This window comes from Lithobates pipiens, unplaced genomic scaffold (genome assembly GCF_037356315.1).
Source record: "Lithobates pipiens isolate NorthernLeopardFrog02 unplaced genomic scaffold, aLitPip1_a1.2 Scaffold_16, whole genome shotgun sequence".
Taxonomy (NCBI): Eukaryota; Metazoa; Chordata; class Amphibia; order Anura; family Ranidae; genus Lithobates; species Lithobates pipiens.
In genome coordinates this window covers 124898844-124923984 of record NW_027507748.1, presented here as the reverse complement: position 1 = coordinate 124923984, position 25141 = coordinate 124898844, and the positions used below count along the sequence as shown (strand labels likewise).

General features: G+C 45.1%; 1 protein-coding gene across 4 annotated transcripts in view; it reads right to left on the bottom strand.

The window, feature by feature from the left end:
* Positions 1 to 25141, bottom strand: part of SPAG5 (sperm associated antigen 5) — a 191205-nt gene that overhangs the window by 71909 nt on the left and 94155 nt on the right. For 3 of the 4 annotated variants that reach the window (XM_077480426.1, XM_077480427.1, XM_077480429.1), the window contains 5 exons: positions 24486 to 24539; positions 24116 to 24230; positions 23848 to 23981; positions 7703 to 7871; positions 4887 to 4989 (listed from right to left, as the gene is read on the bottom strand). In XM_077480426.1, coding sequence (XP_077336552.1) covers positions 4887 to 4989; positions 7703 to 7871; positions 23848 to 23981; positions 24116 to 24230; positions 24486 to 24539 — 575 coding nt within the window. The remainder of the gene's footprint in view (positions 1 to 4886; positions 4990 to 7702; positions 7872 to 23847; positions 23982 to 24115; positions 24231 to 24485; positions 24540 to 25141) is intronic. The other variant, XM_077480428.1, reaches the window with a different exon arrangement.

Here is a 25141-nt window from a genome sequence, read left to right as displayed (position 1 = left end):
GTTATCCTAGAAAAGTCAGTCAGTACTCGCAGCGCTCCTCTAAGAGAGGGGTCCGCGTCATTCAGGAAAAGCAGGAGGTCGTCAGCATACAGTGCCACCCTCTCCTCCAGCCAAGCCATTTGCAGTCCTTTTATATGGGGCGAGACCCGCAATGTTCCGCCACTGGTTCCATAGCAATGGCGAAAAGTGCTGGAGAGAGAGGGCAGCCCTGCCTGGTACCCCTGGACAACAGAAAGGGAGCAGAAACATCCCCCGCCAGCCTAATGGCCGCCTTTGGGGATCTGTACAGAGTCTGTAGCCACCCAATAAAAACCAACGGAAACCCCATCCTCCGCAGAACTTCCCAGAGATAAGGCCACTCGATCGAATCGAACGCCTTCTCGATATCAAAGGAGGCAACCGTTCTAGTGCCCACATTATCATGTTTGGCATGTAGATTGTTGAAAAGTCTGCGGAGGTTGATATCCGTCCATTTCTGGGCCATGAACCCAGTCTGGTCAGGGTCTATAACGGAGGGCAGAAGGGGGTTAAGTCTAACCGTGATTAATTTAGATAACATTTTAAAGTCAGTGTTAAGAAGAGCAATGGGTCTATATGAGGCGCATTGTTTGGGATCTTTATTGGGCTTGAGAATTAGAATGACATGGGCATCTGCCATGGAGGGTGGGAGCGCTCCCCCCTCCAGACACTGGGTATACAGGTCAGCCAGCAGAGGGGCCAGAAGATCCACGTGGGATCGGTAGAACTCGACGGGCAGACCGTCCAGGCCCGGGGCCCTCCCAGCTGCGAGCGAGTTAATAACAGCATGCACTTCCTCCGCAGTAATAGGTCGGACCAGATGGGACCTCTCCTCATCTGAGAGCCCCCCCAAGGCCAGGGGGTCCAGGAGAGGCGCCATCCCGCCCGGATCTACAGCAGGAGGGAGCGTGGAAGTGTATAATGTCTGATAGAAGGCCCGAAACTCCCTTAGGATGCCCTCCCGGGATGTAATGGAGTCCCCGGTAGGAGAAACCAGTTAGGGAATCAGGGTCATAGGGGTATCATGGTGAGACATCATTGCCAGTAGCCTACCATTCCTATCACCCTGCTCAAAAAACTTTTTTTTAGAGTGAAAAACCTCCAAACGGGTAATCTCAGAGAGGTGGAGGTGGAGACACCGTTTTGTGGAATGAAGCCGATCGAAATTGGAGACCGAGGGGTCAGACCCATAGTCAGCAGCTGCCTCCTCGATCTCTCCCTCCAACTGGGTTTTTGTGGCCTGTTGAGTTACCTTGACTGCCTTAATTTCTGACATATATTGCCCTCTAGTGTATGCCTTAAAGGCATCCCAAACTGCGGGAGGAGAGGATGACCCCGCATTAAGTTCCCAGTATTCTCGCAGTGCATGTGGGATTCGCCCCGCTATCTCTTCATGGGAGATCCACTGCACCCCGAGGCGCCATAGGGATCTGCTGCGACGCTCCGTCGCCCGCATAGTAATTTTGAGGGGGGAATGATCAGACAGCCCACTAGGCAGGTATGTCGCCTCTACCACGTCCGATAACATAAGTTGATTTGCGAACGCATAATCTATTCTAGAGGAGGTTTTGTAGGACGTAGAGAAGCACGAGTAAGCCTTAGTACGTGGGTGCAGCCATCTCCACACCTCCGTAACCCCCGCCGCGTCTGTCCACCCCATCAGGTCTCCCCTAGAGGATTGCGATGGAGTGGGCCTATCAAGATCAGGAGAGAGGGTGTTATTAAAGTCTCCCAGGATTAGTAATTTAGCTGGACAATACGGGGTAATCCTCTCCAAAATAGTGTACAACACTTCCGGTCTAAAAGGTGGCGGAATATACACCCCTACCAAAATATACCTTTGTTGCCAGGCCGTGAGTACCACAATTACAAATTTGCCATGAGGGTCCGTGTGAACAGCTTCCACTGTACACATAAAGGATTTGTTTATCAGAATGGAGACCCCCCTGGCATATGAGGAATACGTGGCATGAAAAGTCTTCTGAACCCAATGTTTTTTCAGAGTCAACAACTTACTCCCCATCAGGTGGGTCTCCTGTAGGACCAATATGTGTGGGTTGTGCGTCTTGATATACTGGAACATCAGTGCCCTTTTAAACTTAGAGTTGAGGCCCCTAACATTCCAGGATACCACCGACCAAGTACCCAGATCATGTGATGCCATGATTCCAGGGGGGAGAGTTTAGCAACCGGATGATCGAGTCCCACCTGAGACCCACCCGACAAGCAGCGAAAGAGCACGAGCCAACCGCACATAACATATACAAACCATACAAAACTATACAACTTCCCAAGCACTGGGTGCTTTTCCTACCGGTACCCGGTGCCCCCCAAAAACACTGGGGGTGGACCAGGAACCGGTCTATACCCAAAACTAACCATAACATTGTGGAGTGTGAACCCAAACTCTAGGCCACACTACAGTCCTCCGCAGAACCGCGGATTCAACCTTTGAGGCGTGTATTCGGTACCAACACACTGATGTTCCCTTGAACCATGGAAGTCCTCCGAAGGGCCTGAACAGCCCCCCTTGGTATACAATGGCCCCCTAACGTGGGGAGGGGGGGGGGGGGGGGAGTAATATCCTTCCACGGCAAAAGAGTTCAGTGAGAATGCCTCCAAGTGGGTGGAGAGCAGTTGGTTCCCAAATTCGTGTAGATGAACCCAATCATAGGGGGTTCAGTGGGGGTCACCTATTCAAGTACCTGTGAAGTGGCTCCGGTACTAAGAGGAGATTGCGCCAAGAAGAACAAGCCAGGTCCAGGGTCACTCTGCGCACCAGAGATCGTTACGAGGATAGGCCATCAATGCAAGGTGGTCAGCCAGTCGTCCGCTGGGTTATCAAAGAATCTGAGTGTTCCATCATGTTGGACACGCAGGCGGCTAGGGTAAAGCATACTATACTTTATGTTCTTGTCCCGGAGCCGTCTACGAACATCATTGAATGTTTTTCTCTTCCGCTGTAAGTCAGCCGAGAAGTCAGGGAAAAGATGAATGGATGCGTTTTCATATGTGAGAGTAGGATGCTTGCGGGCCTCCGATAGAATTCTGTCTCTGTCTCGATAATTGAGGAAGCGGACCAAGAAAGGCCTGGGGTGGTTCCCAGGGATGGCACGTCCGGAGGGCACCCGATGGGCCCTTTCAACCACATAGGTAGGAGGGACATCTGTGAGATCCAGGAGATTTTTAAAGAACCCTTCCGCGAAGACAGCCGGGTGATCCCCTTCTTCTTTCTCAGGAAGCCCCAGGACTCTAACATTATTCCGTCTGAGCCGGTTTTCAGCGTCATCTGACTTCGCGACAAGGGACTGTACTGTGCGCTGCAGCTCAGCAATGGAGGAGGTATGTGCAGCAGTAAGATCCTCCGTGGCGGAGACTCTGGTCTCAGTTTCAGTCATTCTCCCTCTGATTTTATCAAGGTCATTCCTGATAAAGTTGCACTCCTCTGCCAGGTGGTCAATACGCACAAGCAGTGACGTTCTGCTCTGCTCGATTGCAGCAAGAATGGTGGCCGTGCTGTCCTGTGGCGGGGGGGCCGACCCCGTGGCTGCCGGTGCCTCCGTAGTGCCCATCTCCATCTCAGACAGCAAGGCCTGGAGTCTCCCCACAAGCAAATGGTCCGGCTGGCTAGGATCAGGAGAGAGTGGAGGCAGTCAGGGTGGGGAGTCAGTCTCTACAGCCTTGAAGTGCTTTTTCCCTTTTTTGGAGGGGGGTGACATCTGACGGGACACAAAGAAGGGGGGAGACCCCAACACAGGAGCAAGGGGGACCACCACTCACAGCCCAGGGGAGCACGAGGTACCCAGCCGGGGGGGGGGATGTCACAGTCCAGGCGGGCAGATAACAGTCACTTGCAACCCCCCACAGCAAACACCAGAGCAGAGGCAGATGGAGATATAGCTGGTAGAGTGGTCAGGGAAGGCCGCAGGCAGGGGGGGGGGGCAGAATGGACGTTGGGGAGGGAGACACCAGGCCACAGTGCACACCCTGCAGCCCCCACAGCAGCCCCCTCCGCTCAGCACACTCAGTCACTACAGGAAGGCAAGTGGATGAGAAGGTAGGCCGAAGGATCCCCGAGCTCAATTTAGGGCTTGGCCGGCCGCGACACACTTCCGCGGGACAGCCGTGCAGGAAACAGCGGTGTCCGGCGGGTCTCACTAGGCCGCAGTAGGCCGCGGCCGCCACGAGCGCGTCCAGCGGCCCAGGAGGTCCGCGATTTCGGCAGGCGGGCGGAGGGGCAGGCAGGAGGGGGAAAGGGGCACCGGTAACTGGATGGATGGCAGTCTCTTACCCCAGGCCTGGAGCGATTCGATGTAGGAGATCCGCAAGATGGCGGCGGTTGCAGGCCCGAGCGGTGCGCGGTCCCCCTCGACCAAAATTCCTCCCAATTTCACCTCAGGGCTCTGGAGGGGACAGAGAGGAACAGATTGCAGAGTTGGAGCGATGTTTTAGGGCCAGTAAAAGCCGAGATGGCAAAGGATGGAGTGCAGGATTCCAGGAGCTCTTCACAAACACGTCTGTCGCCTCTCACATCCGGCCACGCCCCCCCCTCCTTTTTATTTAATGAAATATTCCCCACATTTATTACAACATTTTTAATACCACACATTCATACCTTTCTTGACGAAAACCTAGGACACCAAGCTAAAAGTTGGTTCCCATTTCCTGAGAGGAATATGGAGCATGAGAGGAGCAATGCCCCCTATTTTTTGTGCTTAGTTTCCATCTTTCTATGATGCAGGACTTAATTTATAATGTGTCCCCCAATTAATGTTTGATTAAAGTTTCTTCACATACCTTCCCAACACACACTGTAGATCCATTAACAAGGTAAAAAAAAAATTCTAGGAAAACATTTCACTTCTAACCTGTCGTGTTCAAGATTGTTGTCTGAAAAGATTCTTCTGTAAAAGTGTTTGAGTGTATGAGACTCCCACCTGGTGTATGCGGTCCATAGGCATTAACTTTTACCTGCAAAATGAAAAAAAGTTTGATGTTCTGCATGAATATGGGGATACTTTATGAATAAAAGGCAACCAATCCAATAAACTGGCCTATAAAAATGTTAACAACTTAAAGAGGAAGTAAACTCAGCTTTAATTTTTCTCTTTTTTTTTTACAATATTATCATAGAACAAAGTATTAACATGCCTTTCACATTGTAATCTTAGTAAAAGCTGCTTTGCAATTACCTTTTTTAAGTTTTATAAATTATAGCCTCTTCCGGGTATCGGCTGCGCCATCTTAGGTATGTATGGATTACTGTCTCTGCTGTGGATGTCATTTCCGCCCTTCCTCTCAGTATAACAACAGCTGCAGAAGATTTCTTGTATGAACTGAGATACGAGATACACTGGTCCACTCCCCCTGTGTGACGTCTCACAGTCACAAGGGGGGAGAACCAGGAAGCTGAGGAATGCAGAGTATCGCGATCCTTCCTAGCTGTGCCATTTTCAGGTGAAATGACAGACCTGGCATGCTGTTGCAGAAACGGCACACGTAGCATGCCGTTAATCAAATGCTAAACTGAGCATGCACCCGTGACATCATAAAAGATTGCAGAACGGATTGTCACAAGATTATACAAGACAACTTTCACAGGCAGTGAACAGTAGCATTAGCAATGAAGATTACAATGAGCTAACGTTTAAAGGGTTTACAACCACTAGAGTAAATTTGTATGCACATGTTAAAATCTGCATTCTTGGCTAGAAAATTGCTTAAACGCCTGACCGCGCCACCCCCCCCCCCCCCGGAACATTACGGTATGTATTTTCTGAGAGCAGAGGCCCGGTAAAATAAAAAGATAACAGTTGAAATTTTTTATGTTGCCTGATATTTGCACAACTGTTTATATAAATATGATAATCACTTGTTTGGTAAAATACACAAGATGAAGTTGTGTTGAATAATTAGATACCGAACATGGCAAGTCTTTAAACTGTGTGTACCTGTGACATGGGGAAAAATACCATAGGCAACAATTTAAAAGCCTTTACAGTTCATCAGCTTAGAGTCAAGGTAATTCTGAAAAGGTAACTTTATTTTAAATTTTTTTGGTAACCAGTAATACTTGCATGCTCTGTGCAATGATTTTGCACAGAGCAACCCCAATCCTCCACTTCTCAGCTCCGCCAGCACTCCTGGCTCCTCCCCCCTTAAGTTCCTACATAGCAAGCTGCTTGCTAAGGGGACACTCGGGTGGACTAAATTCTGAGTTGAGCTCTGTGTGTCCACTGCCACACAGAGCATGACTTGGCCCTAGCCCCCCCCTGCTCTCTCGTCACAGACAGCGATTGACAGCAGCTGGAGCCAGGAAATAATATGCCCCAAATCTCTTCATAAAGAGGACCTGTCACAGCTGATGCTATTACAAGGGATGTGGTTCACCTGTGAAGGAATCTAATGTACATAATAATCAGAAAATGTATATTTGCTTATGTGTATACATGTTTCTATGCAACTCCTTATTACGTAGTATACAGATTGACTCTCTGTTTGGAGTTAAAGATGGCGTCTACCCCCTACATCCCACGCGTTAGAAGAATGCATATGAGATAAGAGAACCAGCTTCAACCAAACTTCAAGCATCAAGTTTCTCCATTTCTCTTGTATTTTAACAAATAAGATGTACCAATTAGACTGACATAGCAATGACGTATCTTTCTGTATAAAATATTAACACCACCCACGAATAAATCAGAAGTTAGAAGTAACCGAGCTGAACGTGTCTCAGAGAGTGTTTACTTCTAATGTGCATGCACATTTATACTTTTTAATTAGAAACAGCGGCAGATAACCTTGAACTAGATTGTAGTTCTTATCCATTTCACACCCAAGGTGATTGCTATAAAGTTAATAATAATAAAAAATAAAAAAAGTAGTAAAACGCCTCCGTTCCCCTATGCTCACATGCAAAGGCAAGCTCAAATGTCGGTCCCACGTGCATATGTAAATGTTGATCGCACCACGCATGTGTGGTATCACCGCAATAATAGAGACAGCAATAATTCTAGACTGGTATCCTGTAAAGGCTTTTAAAGTATCAACTATGGAGATTTTTAAATACTGTAGTTTGTTGCCATTTCATGGATATACACAAATTTTAAAGCGTTATGTGTTAGGCATCTACTAATTAACATCTTTCACGTTTTACAAAACAATTGGGCATTATATTGTGTTTGTTGTGCTCTAAAACTCATGAATAAGAAGTTTTTCCCCTTCCAAAAACAAAAAAAAAAAATTACGTTTTACTGCTGAGCAAATATCGTGTGACATATAAAATGCCAACTACCAACATTTTCTTTTTCCTGGGCCTTCGCTTTCAGAAAATATCAGATTCGGCTTGGGTAGCCAAGAAAAAAAAGAGATGTCCTGGCAGCCATGCTGCCGCCTGCAAAAGAAAATGACAGTAGGAACTTGGATTTGAATATTCTGTACTGTGTGCGGAAAATATGTGTGTGTGTGTGTGTGTGTGTGTGTGTGTGTGTGTATATATATATATATATACACACACACATATATATATATATATATATATATATACATACACATATATATATATATATATATATACACATACATATATATATATATATATATATATATACACACACACACACACACAGGGAAACAAACAATTATTTGCGGATACTGTATATATCAAGAACTGGAGTGGTCATACCTCTCTCCGAGAGCTTTCCTTCAGATTTCTTATTACATCTAGGAGAAGTGCTGTAATTTTTGAGACTTCAGAGGAGGACTTAGCCATTTCTTTGCCCGTGTTTGCCTTCACATTCTGAGCTTCATTCTCTGCATCTGCCAAATTCCGCCTCAGTTCATTAACATCTTCCCTGCATGTGCAAACCACAGTCATATGAATTAGCTTCAACTAGTAATCTCTGTTTTGCTCATAAGCTGCTGGTCTGAACGTCTATATTTCCAAACGGCATGTTTTTTATATGCATTTTTGTATGCTTTATCTAGGAAGAGAGGACGCCTCCTGTATTTATAGAGATAGTGCCATTTTCCAATGCACTGACACATCCAAAAGAAGATACGAGTTTTACTTTGTGTAAGGAGGCACACTACAACACACAGTAGTGTTACCTTGCATTGCGGTGCACTGCAACACACCTCCATTGGCAAGCCATTAAGAAAAAACAGAACGGAAATTGTACATTACCGCAGCGCAACTGTGTGAGCCCAGCCTCCATGTTACAGATAAGCATCAAAGGTGAACACACACTCCCACACCTTCCAAAGAAAAATATGCAAAAAGCTGAGGAGTCAATTATCAAATTAAATAAAAAATAAAATAAAAAATCTGATATTACTTAGTTGAAACAATTCTGTAGATTATAAATCATCTCAATCACAGGGATGGATTAAAAAAAAAAAGTTAACTTTCACAGTGCTATTTTAGCACTCTTTAGCCCCAATACGCTTTACTTTTGTCTAGATTTAATTTGTTTTTGCATCATTATGGGGATGCTTATACGTATAAACAAATGTAAATAATGATTTCATACTGAATATTAAAAAAGTTTATAGTTACCCCTGACAAAGTGAACGCAGCTCCTAAAAACCTGCTGGTTCTCCTGGAATTGTAATGATACAAGGAATACAAGGAGCCAGCACACACACACTTCGTGTATCGCCAGTCTTAAGCCCCATACACGGGCTGAATTTCCAGCATGTCATGAAATGGTGTTTCCATAAAATATTTATTGCAGTAGAGGCTACAGCCCACAGTTTACAGATACCTTTTATTGCTGTACTGTTATTTTGTTGATATCCATTGATTCTTTGATATGGTTGTATTATCTTCTATTAACCACTTTCAGACCGGACCATTTTGCTGGTAAATGACCAGAGGTCTTTTTACACTTTGGCACTGCGCTGCTTTAACTGGTAATTGCGCGGTCATGCAATGTTGTACCCAAACAAAATTTGCGTCCTTTTCTTCCCACAAATAGAGCTTTCTTTTGATGGTATTTGATTGCCTCTGCGATTTTTATTTTTTGCGATATAAACGTAAAAAGACCGCAAATTTTGAAAAAAAATGATATTTTCTACTTTTTGTTATTAGAAAAATCCAATAAACTCAATTTTAGTCATACATTTAGGCCAAAATGTATTCAGCCACATGTCTTTGGTAAAAAAAAAGTCAATAATTGTATATTTATTGGTTTGCGCAAAAGTTGTCACATCTACAAACTAAGGTACGTTTTCTGGAATTTACGCAGCTTTTAGTTTACGACTGCCTATCTCATTTCTTGAGGTGCTAAAATGGCAGGGCAGTACAAAACCCCCCCAAATGACCCCATTTTGGAAAGTAGACCCCCTAAGGAAATTGATAAGAGGCATGTTGAGCCCATTGAATATTTTATTTTTTTGCCTCAAGCGATTGAATAATGACAAAAAAAAAATTTTTTTTTTTTTTTTACACAAAGTTGTCACTAAATGATATATTGCTCACACATGCTATGGGCGTATGTGAAATGACACCCCAAAATAAATTCTGCTGCTTCTCCTGAGTACGGGGATACCACATATGTGGGACTTTTTGGGAGCCTAGCCGCGTACGGGGCCCCGAAAACCAAGCACCGCCTTCAGGCTTTCTAAGGGCGTAAATTTTTGAGTTCACTTCTCACTACCTATTACAGTTTTGAAGGCCATAAAATGCCAAGATGGCACAAAACCCCCACAAATGACCCCATTTTAGAAAGTAGACACCCCAAGCTATTTGCTGAGAGGCATGTTGAGTTCATGGAATATTTTATATTTTGCCACAAGTTGCGGGAAAATTACAAACTTTTTTTTTTTTTTTTTTTTTTTCACAAAGTTGTCACTAAATGATATATTGCTCACACATGCCATGGGCATATGTGAAATGACACCCCAAAATAAATTCTGCTGCTTCTCCTGAGTACGGGGATACCACATATGTGGGACTTTTTGGGAGCCTAGCCGCGTACGGGGCCCCGAAAACCAAGCACCGCCTTCAGGCTTTCTAAGGGCGTAAATATTTGACTTCACTCCTCACTACCTATTACAGTTTTGAAGGCCATAAAATGCCAAGATGGCACAAAACCCCCACAAATGACCCCATTTTAGAAAGTAGACACCCCAAGCTATTTGCTGAGAGGCATGTTGAGTCCATGGAATATTTTATATTTTGCCACAAGTTGCGGGAAAATTACAAACTTTTTTTTTTTTTTTTTTTTTTTCACAAAGTTGTCACTAAATGATATATTGCTCACGCATGCCATGGGCATATGTGAAATGACACCCCAAAATAAATTCTGCTGCTTCTCCTGAGTACGGGGATACCACATATGTGGGACTTTTTGGGAGCCTAGCCGCGTACGGGGCCCCGAAAACCAAGCACCGCCTTCAGGCTTTCTAAGGGCGTTACAGTTTTGAAGGCCATAAAATGCCAAGATGGCACAAACCCCCCCCAAATGACCCCATTTTGGAAAGTAGACACCCCTAAATTTAGGGGTACACTAGTGAGACTAGGTAATAAATGGCGGGTGCCCTGAAACTATAAAAAAATAACTAACCAACCAGCGTCACCTGTAACAGTTATATGGTGATCACTGGTGAAAGGGTTAACTAGGGGGCAATCAGGGGGCTTTATGCGGTAGTATATGGGGGTCCCTGGCGCTATAAAAAGCTGCGGCGAACCTAAATACCTACTTGCCTAACTAGCGTCACCTGTGACACTAATACAGCGATCAGAAAAACGATCGCTTATTAGGCTGGGTTCACACTGGAGCGATGCGGGAACGCCACGAATGCGCGGCGGGTTCCCGCATCGCATGCCTCCCGGCGGCAGTTCACACTGCCCTATGCGAACTGCTGGGAGTGTCAGTGAAATGTTACTGACACCCCCAGATCAGTTCGCATATCGCAGTGCGATCTGCAAACTCGGATCGCATGGTGTGAACACCCATGCGATCCGATTCTGCTGCGGGCCAAAAAAAGGGTCCCGTGCGAATTTGCGGCGGGTGCGGCGGGTGTGGCGGGTGCGGCGAATGGCTGAACTCGAATCGCACAGAGATCGGATGTGATTTGCACTGCAGTGCGAATCACATCCGTTCTCAAACCGCTGCAATCTGAACCCAGCCTTAGTGACACTGGCGACGGGGGGTGATCACGGGGTTAAACCTTTATTGGGGGGGTTAGGGGGGTACCTTAGAACTAAAGGGGGCTAACCCTAACTGCCCTAACAGTTATTAGTCACAAATGACACCCGCCGGGTGATCAGGGGGTTAAACCTTTATTAGGTAATAAATGGCGGGTGCCCTGAAACTATAAAAAAATAACTAACCAACCAGCGTCACCTGTAACAGTTATATGGTGATCACTGGTGAAAGGGTTAACTAGGGGGCAATCAGGGGGCTTTATGCGGTAGTATATGGGGGTCCCTGGCGCTATAAAAAGCTGCGGCGAACCTAAATACCTACCTGCCTAACTAGCGTCACCTGGGACACTAATACGGCGATCAGAAAAATGATCGCTTATTAGGCTGGGTTCACACTGGAGCGATGCGGAAACGCCGCGAATCCGCGGCGGGTTCCCGCATCGCATGCCTCCCGGCGGCAGTTCACACTGCCCTATGCGAACTGCTGGGAGTGTCAGTGAAATGTTACTGACACCCCCAGATCAGTTCGCATATCGCAGTGCGATCTGCAAACTCGGATCGCATGGTGTGAACACCCATGCGATCCGATTCTGCTGCGGGCCAAAAAAAGGGTCCCGTGCGAATTTGCGGCGGGTGCGGCGGGTGTGGCGGGTGCGGCGAATGGCTGAACTCGAATCGCACAGAGATCGGATGTGATTTGCACTGCAGTGCGGTGCGAATCACATTCGTTCTCATAAACCGCTGCAATGTGAACCCAGCCTTAGTGACACTGGCGACGGGGGGTGATCACGGGGTTAAACCTTTATTGGGGGGGTTAGGGGGGTACATTAGAACTAAAGGGGGCTAACTCTAACTGCCCTAACAGTTATTACAGTCACAAATGACACCAATGCAAAAAAAAAAAAAAAAAAAAAAAAAATGACATTGGTGTCACTGTGACTGGGGGGCAGGGGTAATTGGGGGGGTGATCGGGGGGTAAAGGGGGGGTGTGAGTGTGCCTGGCATGTTCTACTGTGTGTGGGATGTGTTGGTGCAACTCACTGATCCGCTCTCCTCCGTGTCGGAACGAAAAATACCGACACGGAGGAGAGAATACATCACTTCCTCTCCTGTGTTTACATTACAGGAGAGGAAGTGATGTCACCGGGGATTTCTATTCGTCGGGAGCGATCGCGAGGGGGTGGCCATGAATGAATGGCCGTCCCCTCGTCCGGGATCGCTCCCGAACGAAAACCGACCGCCGCAGGCACCGGGCGGGGGCCCGATCGGGCCCCCGACCCGCGGGAGGCAAATCACGTACATGTACGTGCTTATGCCTGCCCGTGCCATTCTGCCGACGTACATCGGCGTTAGGCGGTCGGCAAGTGGTTAAAAGAGAAGTATGGGGAGGGGGGTTACCCTTTTATACTTAACTAGGTGAAAACAGCATGGGACTGATGCTGCATCTGTCCCCTGGCGTCTCTACACTGAAAACCGAGCCATCAAACATCGCCCATGGCTCGGTTCTCACAGATCCGAGAGGAGAGCTGCTGATTGTCAATCAGCAGCTTTCCTTTTGGCTCCTCCACGCTCACTGGAACGCTGAGCTGTGGAGGGGCGGGAATCGGTCATCTCAGCCTCTCATCGGCTCGCTGAGAGGCTGAGACAGGCATCAGTACAGGAACCCGGCGGATCCAGACTTCATTGTCGTGATGGCACGGTGCCATGAATATATATATATATTTTTGTAATTATTTTAAATTTTCAACATCATACAGAAGAAAATATACATGAAATATAAATATTAACATATCGAGATTGCAGGTATACTTTGATTACAGGGCATACAAAATCTAAACATATAGAGGTATAGGGATGTGATTAAAGTAGTAATTTGAGTGGGGGAGAGATAGTCGCATCCCAAAAAAAAAAAAAATTGAAATTGAAGTGACCTTCTACCATATCTTTAAGGGGGTTATAGACAGAAACTGTAAACAGACCATTTAACCTCAAAGAGAGCTTTACACACAAGGAAAAATAGATTTCAGACCTTCTCTCGGGGACATGTATGTATCCACGTTTAACTAAGTAGGAGCAATCCCATCAGAGCCATATGTAGACTCATCCCATGTTGACCAAATTTTAGAAAATTTCTGCATCTTACCCTCCACTACGGCCGTCAAGTGTTCCATTCTGCGTATGTCAGCTACAGTGGTGATCAATTTCGGAAGTGTTGGTGGAGAGGTGGACAACCATAACCTGGGTATGACCCTTTTAGCAGCCAATAAGATGAAGGACAACAATCTGCGCAAGGCCTTAGAAATACCAGAGAAAGGGAGGCCTAGCAGATAATGCATGGGTGTCAGGGGAATAGGAGTGCCAGCCAGTGTTTCTAACAGATTTTGGACTTGGAGCCAGAACTGGTGGACTAGGGGGCAGTCCCAAAAAATATGGTAGTGAGAGCCGACTTCCCCACCACATCTCCAGCATTCTCCAGCATTGCTTTGAAATTAACCTGTTACGGGCATGTAGAATATCTGGAGTCCTATACCAGTGCATTAGAACTTTGTATGCAGTTTCCTTGTGGGTCACACATCGAGATATTCTGGAAGTGTGCTCCCATATGTTCCCCCAGTCCACCAGGGAAATATCGTGCTGTAGAATCAGACCATTTCCTCATGTAGTGGTGGGTGTTCACCGTCATAGGAATGGCTTCATATAATATTGTGTAAATGGTAGAGATCAGTCGGGGTTCGTAAGGACCCTTAGCACATAGGATCTCAAAGTCTGTGGGTTTGTCCAGAGTCAGAGAAGGGGACCGGATAGAGAAAAAGTGTCTGATCTGTAAGTATGAATGTAGAAGCCTTTGGGGGATCTGGTGTTGCTTTTGCAAGGTGGGAAAAGTCAATAAATGGCGTGTCGCCGGGTTAACAAAGTGTCGGAGTTGAAAAAGTCCCGCTTGGGTCCATGGTAGCATACGATCATAGGACAGGCTATCTGGGATGTCTGGGTTAAATAGGATATTTAAAAGCGGTGGACACGGTGAGGATAGGGAAAAGCGGTCACTGCACCTTTTCCAGGTATTCAACGTGAACAACATGGGAGCTAGGCATATGTGCCGTAATTGGGGCATATGAAGGGCAGTAGAAGGCCAAAGCATATAGCAAGGATGTACCGGGGCTGTAACACTCATTTCTATTTCTGGCCATCTATTTGGGGCCTTCCGGGAGGTCCAGGAGGTAAGAACTCTCAGGTGTGTGGCATAATAGTATTTAATGAAATCTGGGCCTCCCAGACCCCCCCTATTCCTCTGAGCCAGGACCACCATCCCTGCTAACCTGTGGGAAGCGGTATTCCAAATAAAACGGAGGCTTCTCCTTTGAAGGGATTTCAACTGTGACATAGGGATAGCCACAGGTAAAGTTTCAAACAAATATAATAACTTAGGGAGGATAGACATTTTAAGGACATTGATTCGGCCCAACAGGGATAGGGGGGAGAGATGTCCAGTATGTCTGCAAGCGATTAATTTCCGAGAACAGAGGGGGGAAATTGGCCTTATATAAAGTATCATAGGAAGCAGTAAGGCGAACCCCCAGGTATTTAAGTGAGTGAGGACACCAGTGGTAATTATACTTACTTTGGAGCGAAGATAAGCGGGCTGGGGTTATGTTTACAGGTAATGCTTCGGTTTTAGTATTATTAATTTTGAAACCCGGGAGGCTACCAAAAGTGGATAGTAGGTGGTGAAGGTGTGGTAGGGATGCGTGCGGGTGGGTGAGAGTTAGGAGGACATCATCCGCGAATAAGGATATTTTATATTCTGCGTTGCGGAGGCAAACTCCTTTAATATCTGAACATTCCCGCATAGCCGCAGCTAGGGGTTCCAGACTGAGAATAAAGAGCAATGGCGATAGAGGGCAACCCTGTTTCGTACCGTTGCTAAGGGAAAACGGACGGGACAGATGGGAGGAGGGTTGTACCTGGGAGGTGGGCTTCGAGTATAGGGCTCGGAGGGCGTGAATAAAGGGGCCTGAAAATCCAAAGTGGTTTAGTATCGCAAACATAAATGGCCAGCTAAGGCGATCAAATGCCTTTTGGGCATCTAAACTGAGTATCAAAGCAGGGTTTTTCGTTTTATATATATACATATATATTTTATATGTTTGTTTTATGAAAGATTGCATCCGTATGACTTCAGTTACATCAGTTTATGCATGATTCAACAACGTACACATTTTCTAGTACTAGCACTAGCGTCTGCAATTCTATCTTTGGCGTTTTAATATAGAGTGCTGTGATGAAGAAGGAACATTCCAACAGAGAAGGAATATCTTCCCCTAAAGCCCCATACACACTATCAGATTATCTGCTGAGTTTTTCCTTCAGATTTACCAAAACCATATAATATGAGGACAAACATTAGGAGTTTCAATGTGTATGCAATCAGGCAGGCCCTTCTACAAATGGTTTTGGTAAATCTGAAGGAAAAACTCAGCAGATAATCTGATAGTGTGTATGGGGCTTAAGGCTACACTATTCATCCAGTCCTCTACATTCTAAAAATGCAGACCATACTGGGTTTTATAAGGCTCTGAGGAAGAGGAGAATTCTTGAAACCCGTTAGACGATCACTCATCTTTTTATCCCTTGTTATGGGCACCACATATTATGTTTTTGATTACCGTTCAACCAAGTGATATGATTCTATTTTAGCAACATTTGTGAATACGTAGTATTTTTACCATCTTGTTTTAAATAAGCTTTTTAAAGGATTTATGCATCAGGCCATGTGCCTTCCATTTCTTTATTCTGTTTAGCATTTTGGACTTCCCCCAGTCAGCCGAGGCAGCGGGATGTGCATGATCAATAATACAATACCACCATGGAAGTACTAAAACTTTTTTCCAGGCCCTCCACACAAGTGCAGTAGAGATTCTTGTCTGTCTACTTTTGAACTGATTACAGTGACGTCAGCAGAGAGTGGTCTCAAGTCCGGGTCACAGGAGTTCAAAACGAATACATACACGAATATTATATTATATATATATATATATACACACATACATACATACATACACACACACATACATATACATACACACACATATATATATACATACACACACAATATATATATATAAGAGTTCGACCAATATGGGTTTTTCTCTGGCCGAAGCCGATATTTAGAAATCGTGTCGGCCGATGGCCGATATATGATGCCTATTTTTTTGGGCTGATATGTTAGGCCGATTTCCCCCCCCCCCCCCTTTTTTCCCCTTCATCTCATAAGTTTTTCCTTACCTTTCACACTGGGGCGTTTTTCAGGCGCTTTTGGGCTAAAAATAGTGCCTGCAAATTGCCTTCAAAACGGCTCCCCTGCAGTCTGTGTGAAAGCCAGAGTGCTTTCACAATGAGGCGATGCGCTGGCAGAACGTTAAAAAAAATCCTGCACGCAGCATCTGTAAACCGCTCCTCCACCACTCCTACCCATTGAAATGAATGGGCACCACTGCTGAAGCGCATGCAATGCGATTTGGCAGCAGCGCGTCACAAGCACATTTAACCCCTTCCTCGGCCACAAGCTAGGTTATAAGTGCCCCGCAAGCAGCCGAATAGCGCCGCTAAAAAGACGGCAAAGCGCCACTAAAACTAGCATCGTTTTACCGTCAACGCCTGCCCGCTCCAGTGTGAAAGCAGCCTTAAGTAATAAGTGAAACAGAAAATTTCTTACATTTAAACATTTATTAAACAAAACAAACCTCCAATCAGTTCACTTGTATGTATAATTTAGATAAAAAAACAAAACAAAAAAAAAACTATATATTAAATACACAAAAACAGGTACTCAAATCTTTTGGATGAAAAAAAAAAAAAAAAAAAAAAAAAAAAAGGACCAACTTTACTGTTTTAGTTTTTTTAAATCAGGTATAACACGCACTTTTTTTCCCCTTAAAAGCAGGGGAAAATCGTGGGTGCGTGTTATACGCCGATCCCCCGAAATTCTGAGCCTCTGGGCGGCTTTTAGCCACCTTCGGCAGCTTTCGGCTGTTCTCGGAAGCTTTCGGCCGCCTTCGGCTCTTCGAGAACGGCCGAAAGCTGCCCGAGAAGAGCCGGAGGCCTGCCGAGAACTACCGCACGCCACCGAGATACACATCCGGCTCTGTATCTCAGCGGTGGCATTTTTAAAAAATAAAATAGACACGGCTGCAATGGGGGACACGGCTGCATAAGGCTGCACTGGTGGACAAGGCTGCACTGGTGGACAAGGCTGCACTGGTGGACAAGGCTGCACTGGTGGACAAGGCTGCACTGGTGGACAAGGCTGCACTGGTGGACAAGGCTGCACTGGTGGACAAGGCTGCACTGGTGGACAAGGCTGCACTGGTGGACAAGGCTGCACTGGTGGACAAGGCTGCACTGGTGGACAAGGCTGCACTGGTGGACAAGGCTGCACTGGTGGACAAGGCTGCACTGGTGGACAAGGCTGCACTGGTGGACAAGGCTGCAGATGACACTGATGGGCATATAAATGTAAGTTTTTTCCTTAAAATTCCCTCCTAAACTTGGGGTGCGTGTTATACGCTGATAAATATGATATATATATATATATATATATATATATATATATATATATATATATATATATATATATCTTTTCATGCGACAACACTGAAGAAATTACATTTTGATACAATATAAAAGTAGTAAGTGTACAGCTTGCATAACAGTGTAAATTGTTTTTGTCCCCTCAAAATAACGTAACTTACAGCCATTAATGTCTAAACCGCTGGCAACAAAAGTGAATGCACCCCTAAGTGAAAATGTCCAAATTGGGCCCAATTAGCCATTTTCCCTCCCTGGTGTCATGTGACTCGTTCACGTTAGGTGTGAATCGGGAGCAGGTATGTTAAATTTGGCGTTATCGCTCTCTCTCATACTAGTCACTGGAAGGTCAACATGGAACCTCATGGCAAAGAACTCTGAGGATCTGAAAAAAAGAATCTACATACAGATGGCCTAGGCTAGAAGCATATTGCCAAGACCCTGAAACCGAGCTGCAGCACAGTGGCCAGGACCATACATCGGTTTAACAGGACAGGTTTCACTCAGAACAGGCCTTGGCATGGTCGACCAAAGAAGTTGGGAAATAGACGTATAAATGCTGCCAGCAATGCTGCAGAGGTTGAAGTGGTGGGGGGCCAGCCTATCAGGGCTCAGACCATATGCCGCAACACTGCATCAAATTGGTCTGCATGGCTGTCATCCCAGAAGGAAGCATCTTCTAAAGATGATGCACAAGAAAGGCGCAAACAGTTTGCTGAAGACAAGCAGACTAAGGACATGGATTACTGGAACCATGTCCAGTGGTCTGATGAGACCAAGATAAACTTATTTGGTTCCGATGGTGTCAAGCATGAGTGGCAGCAACCAGGTGAGGAGTACAAAGACAACTGTGTCTTGCCTACATTCAAGCATGGTGGTGGGCGTGTCATGGTCTGGGGCTGCATGAATGCCAACATGTACTGTGACATACCGAAGCCGAGCATGAACCCCTCCCTACAAAGACTGGACCGCAGGGCAGTATTCCAACATAACGATCCCAAACACACCGCCAAGATGACCATTGGCTTGCTAAAGAAGCTGAGGGTAAAGGTGATGGACTGGCCAAGCATGTCTCCAGACCTAAATCCTATTGAACATCTGTGGGGCATGCTCAAAACGCAAGTGGAGGAGCACAAGGTCTCCAACATTCACCAGCTCTGTGATGTTGTCATAAAGGTGTGGAAGAGGACTCCAGTGGCAACCTGTGAAGCACTGGTCAACTCCATGTCCAAGAGGGTTAAGGCAGTGCTGGGAAAATAATGGTGGCCACACAAAATATTGACACTTTGGGCCCAATTTGGACATTCTCACTTAGGGGTGTATTGAGTTATTTTGAGGGGACAGCAAATTTACACTGTTATACAAGCTGTACACTCACTACATTAGATATTTACAAAAATATGGAGGTGTAAACTCACATTTGGGAGATACAGCCACACACACACACACACATTATATATATATATATATATACACACACACACAGAAATATATACACAAAATCCATCCACCTATATATAGATTTATTTTAATTACCTTTAATCCTGACCCCAGATCCCCCCCCCCCTCTACTGTCAGAACTGCTTTTTTCAGAACTTAGTGATAGCAGCAAGAACTACTGCTCCTCTGAAAAGCAATCCATGCTCAGATCGATTTTCAGAGGCGGTAAAGAGGACCCATTTTAACCCCCGTAAATGCAGCATCGCCACACCGCAACCACATGCAGTGCAACCACATTCATCTTGATATACCTCCAGCTGCAGCCACAGCACGTGTACGCCCCCAGCTGTTGCATCTACAGCTAAAAGGGGAGCAGTATGGGGGGTGGTATAAACAGTTCAATTATGTCGTTTTACCATGCCACCAACCTGACATGTGAATAGCCCTTGGTTCACATCTGTGTGGATGCGTGCTGCGTGTAGGGCAGCCCATTAATTTCAATAGGCTTCCCTACCCACAGAAATGCAGGGAAAGGATTCCAACACTTTTTAAAAATTGTGCCACACCAAAAACCCATGTTTGCCAATGTGTGGGGTACCATTAAGAATTAATGGCACCCCTAAAGAGCAGAGCATTTGTCTGCGTGTCAGGAATGAGCGCTATTTTGCACATGTTCCACGGTACACAGCAACATACACCAAGCCTTGGACAGAGGTGCCTCAAGACTGAAAATACTTTTTAAGAGTGCCTTGACTGAAAAAAATATTGAGAAACACTGGGTTAGAGCAATAAGCTCCAAAAATTTGACCCACAGAGGTGATGGAAGGCCTCTTTGCGAGTAAGAGCAGATAAATGAGTATACCAAGTAGGTTTAAAGAAGGGGGTATGAAAAAAACAATAGAGCCGGAGACCCCACAGTGACACTGGTGAACAGAGGGAACAGCGTGAGCAACACCCTAAATAAAGCTCATCACAAGAAAGTGAGATGGAACTGTATTGTGAAAGTCAACAGCCAAATCGGAAAGCTGCCCAGATATGGTACTCCGGGATTGGTGCCGATTTAGTCCAGACTGGAAAGAGGCAGAATTCATCCCATTGAGAACACAATGGGATTGAATATTTTCGCCTGGCACCCCGAGAAGTTTGTATTCTAGGTACAATGGTAGCTCTTGTAAGAAGAATCCATAGCATTGAGAAGCATGGGAACAATCTTGATGACCAGGGATTCAACAGTCAGGCCATTAAACTAGCAACTATAATACAGTATGGTAAACAAGTCCTTGGGATGGAAGATCCTGGAGGAGCCAGAGAGTCTCCCAGGAGCCCGATGAGGTCCAAATACACTGTCCGACTGGCAGTGTTTGGTGCAATAAAGGCACCGAAATGCCTCTTATCCCGATCCTGTGAGGCACGCAAGGAATGAATTACACAGTCACTATGGCTTTAACATTGAGTATAAGAGGATTCCTGGAAACAAGCTTGATCAGTTTGTGGTAAAATTTGGGGACCAGGTGGTCTGTGAGTTGCCTGCGAGAGGGGGTTTGAAACCAGCTAGGAAAGAGACTAAATTATTGATTTCATATATTTTGAGCTCAGGAAACTTGCCTGTTAATCTTCTATATCTGGAATATGTATGCTGGACAAAGCCAAAATGTGACGTTCCATCCAAACGAGAATCCACTTGGCTTCTCTTAGAGTTGCATGACTTATGGTTCTTCCTTGATGGTTATTGTAAATCAGTCGTGGCATTGTTTGACAGAATCAGAATAAAATTAAACTGTAGTTGAAAGGTCAAGTGTTGATAAATAATCAAGTCGTTTGTAGTTCCAGGATGTTGTTTGGGAGCCAAGCTCCCTCCAGTGACCAACTCCTTTGCATCGAGAGGATGAGAAAGTCTTGACATTTATTGTGAGAACCTTCCACAGCAGAGGGGCTAGACAAGCCATCATGCCTGAGCCAATATAGTCATTGGCATTAGGGGAATGCAAAGATCCAGAGAATAAGCCTTTTACTTCCACACAGACAAAATACTTAGCTGCAATGGTCCAGAGTGGAGTTGGACAAATGGAACTGCATCAAAAGGAAGCTACTTTCAGGCCCTATCTCATGAAAGGTAAGGCTGGCTCCTGGACTGCACAGTATGAAAGTGGAAAACCAGAAGCGGTTTCTCTGCAAAAGACAAACCCTGGACAGAACAATATCCAAGACAAGGTCCAGATACTAGCAAAGATGGGCCGATTCCATCACTGGATTTTTGGAGGTTCAGAATCCAGCCAAACCCCTAAAGGGATTGACCAGTCTGTCAGATGTTAGCCTTTGCCAAATCTTGCCTCATTAAAAGGTCATCTAAAATAACCCATAAAAGGCAATATATCAGCAGCGACATACAGCAACAGGAGCCAGCACCTTGGGGGGTGGACAAATAGGTAGGGCAGTGTACCCACAGAAAAGTCTAAGAAACATAGATGTGCTGAAAAGCTTGGAACATGTAGGAAGCATCCTTGATGTCTACAGAGACAGCAAGTGCCCGAGATTGTGGGAAGCAATGATTGGCTTCGCAAATTCCATGGCTATGATCCCCTCACTAAAGAGTTAAAACAGCATGAAAGTCCACTAGTTGTTGCAAAGAAAGCAAAAGATTAGACATCAAGCGAGTCAAAGATAGATTGGAACATTAGCTAGTAGCCCTCAGGACACCACCCAGTGGACCAGGGCATCTAAAAAGTCCATGGACCATGAGGTCATAAAGACCAGCAAATGCCCCACCTGCCCCAAGTAAGGGCTACCTTTCATAACGAGGACAACCAGAAAGCTTGGAGAATTTTCACAGGACCAAAAAACAAACAAACACTAAGATGTTCTCAACAGTAAGGGTCTTATGAGGACAGAAAATGGCTGGATCCATTATAGGATTTTATTTCCCTAGGGAACACCCCTTCAATAGGCTATTGCAGAGCAAATCTTGTGGGAGAGGTAAACATCCTACCATGATTGGACAAATCACCATACAACACAGTGAATGTACAGGATTTTTTTTATTGGCTTGGGACGCTTAAAAAACCTTCTGCCCTTACCAATCACTTTTATCTTAATGCAATGCATTAAGAAAAAACATTCAGTGTGCAGCAGCCCTCATACTTACCTGAGCACCATCTCGATCCAGGGATGTGCATGAGGGATTTGCCTGTCTGGGGCTTTGTATTCTGTCTGGCTGAGTGGCTGAGACCCGGCAGGGGTGCCGTTAACTCCCGCTGCTGTCAAAGTCAGTTAAGCCAATGAGGAGAGAGGGGGCAAGGCCAAACCGCAGCTCTGTGTCTGAATGGACACACAGAGCTGGAGCTTGGTTGCCTCCATAGTAAGCTGCTTGCTTGGGGGGGGTACTCGACAGGTGGGAGGGGCCAGGGTGGCCAGTGAGGGACCCAAGAAGAGGAGGATTTAGGTTGCTCTGTACAAAATCATTACACAGGGCAAGTAAGTATAAACATGAAAAAAGAAAATGGATTTCATGCCATGCTTAACAAAAAAAACAAACAAAAAAAAACAACACATAAAATATACAATATAAAAATATATCATAAACATAAATAATGTGAAATGTATATAAAAAAAAAAAATGTATTGTCGGTACACCACCACCAAAAAATTAGTCCGAACATATTTGTTATTTTTAAAAAATAAAATAAAAATGAGACTTTAGTATCACATTAAAGTGGGAGTAAATGATGATCTCCGCTTGTACCTTTAGGTAAGCCTTATTATAGGCTTACCTAAAAGGTACCATTAATATCTCCTAAATGTGCACAGTTTAGGAGATATTTAATGTATATGCAGCCAATGGCATCACCGGCGCATGCACTCTGAAGGAATGGCCACCCAGGCCATTCCTTCAGAGCCCTGTACCATAAACAGCAGCTCCCTCACACATATGTGAAAGTGACATCATTGCAGCTCTAGCCAGTCACCAAGCCAGAGTCCGCAGGCCCAGGAAGGAAGACCGGTTGAGGATGGAAGCAGCCTCCAGCGGTGACAGTGCATCGCTGGAGGGCTTCATTTTCAGGTAAGCCATCACATCTAAGAATTGGTAAACTGCAATATAATAAATGTTTTGGGTTAAATACTGCTTTAAGTAAAAAGAGAGGTAGAGCAGCGCCGCTCTGAGAGTAGTAGGTCTATTAAAACATGGCTTTATTTATAATTTAAAATATGCGCACTCACATTTGAGTAGATTAAAACAGGCATAATAGATCTCCGTGGTCGTCCTCAGATATCATCCGGTGTGTCTTGCTGGGCTGTAGTATGGGATCAGACCCTGGTCACTTCCGTCACTCCGGGGCGTTTGTGTCCTACAATGAGCACGTCAGCAGGTGGAGAACGTCAGCCGCTTGAGATCTGGGGGCGTAGCTACAGCGCTCGCGTTCGGAGTACGAGTGCTCCTTCATCAGGCATAAAGCCATGTTTTAATAGACCTACTACTCTCAGAGTGGCGCTGCTCTACCTCTCTTTTCTTCTATGTTACAGAGTCTCTTCTGCTCTCTGGAGCTGGCTGCCACTGACAACATTCACCAGAACTTATTAACATAAGTCTGAACTGTAAAAACTGTTCTGAATTGCCACACGATACCCCCCCCCCCCCACGTTTAGTGTGTACTCACTCTAGCTTCTTGACGATATCCTTCAGATTCTCACACTGATAGTTTCGCTCGAGCAAGTTAAGATGATCGATTTTTCGCTGAGATTCGGTCTCCGTTACTTGCTCCTGACAAACCCGATTCTCTTGTTCAAGAAACTGGAAAACATGTACTTTCAGCACGCAGTGGAAAACGTAACAGTAAAAATATACAGTGGCATTAGATGTCATTCTTTTGGGAATCTAAGATTCATTTGATTTAACACTGCACACAGAAGAAAACAATGTCTTACCTCCAGGCTTTCAGTATAGTAGGCAATTTGTGAAGCATGTTCTCTTTTCATAGCCTGCAGCTGTGCCTGTAGGGCCTTCTTCTGGCTGGAAACCTCTGACAAATTAAGTTCCAAGCTAGAATCAGAAAAAAAAAAAAATAAAAAAAAACGCATATCAAGCACAAATTAAAATGCTATTCACTTATAAATCTATACTAAACTACCCAAGCAAGCATAAAAAAAAACAAAAAAAACGCACCACTACATTCAACACTATGAAGAAACAAAAAAGAAAACTATCATTTGGCGTGCTCTAGCAGTATCTATAAATCGTGAAATTATGGCCACGGTCCATTTAATGTTATTAGAATGATATATTTAAAAAAAATACCTGGGCACAACCTCCGCAGATAGATACTTGATGCGATTTTGATATGACTGGCCTCTGAAAGAACAATTTTTTTTTTTAACAAGTTAGTCACTGGACACTGAGGGGGCGCGTTGCTAACCAAGCTCAGTTACAGTGCACTAGGTTATACACACCAAGGCCTGCATTTTAGAGCCCAATCTTAAAAACGTGAGCCAGGGTTTGAAGCCTGCAAAGCAACAGAGTTCTCTCTGCTTAAAGTACGGTATATCTAAACCCCCCCCAAAAAAATGTAATATATTCAAGCTTACCAGTTCTAATTTCTGATGGCTTTGTTTTCTTTTTTAAGGCTTAGTACATTTTATGCAAGCACAGAAAAATATCTGTCGATTCTGTCATAGTGCCCTTGTAACTTCTCCTACACTGAACAATGTAATCTTTCTGCCCAGCTATTGTCTGTGAACTGCTAAGCAACTTCACTTCCATGCAACAGAGATAAGAGGGAAGCAGTTTATAGTACAAATCAGCAGAGTAGGCCTTGGGAGACAACTTTGATCCTCCATGAGTGAAGCGAGTGAACACGGTCACCCTAGAGGCGTGTTACTGGCAGAATCACAATTTGAAAATATAGAAAAAAGCCTGAAATAAAATAAAAATAAGGCAGCCACCATATCAAGGGA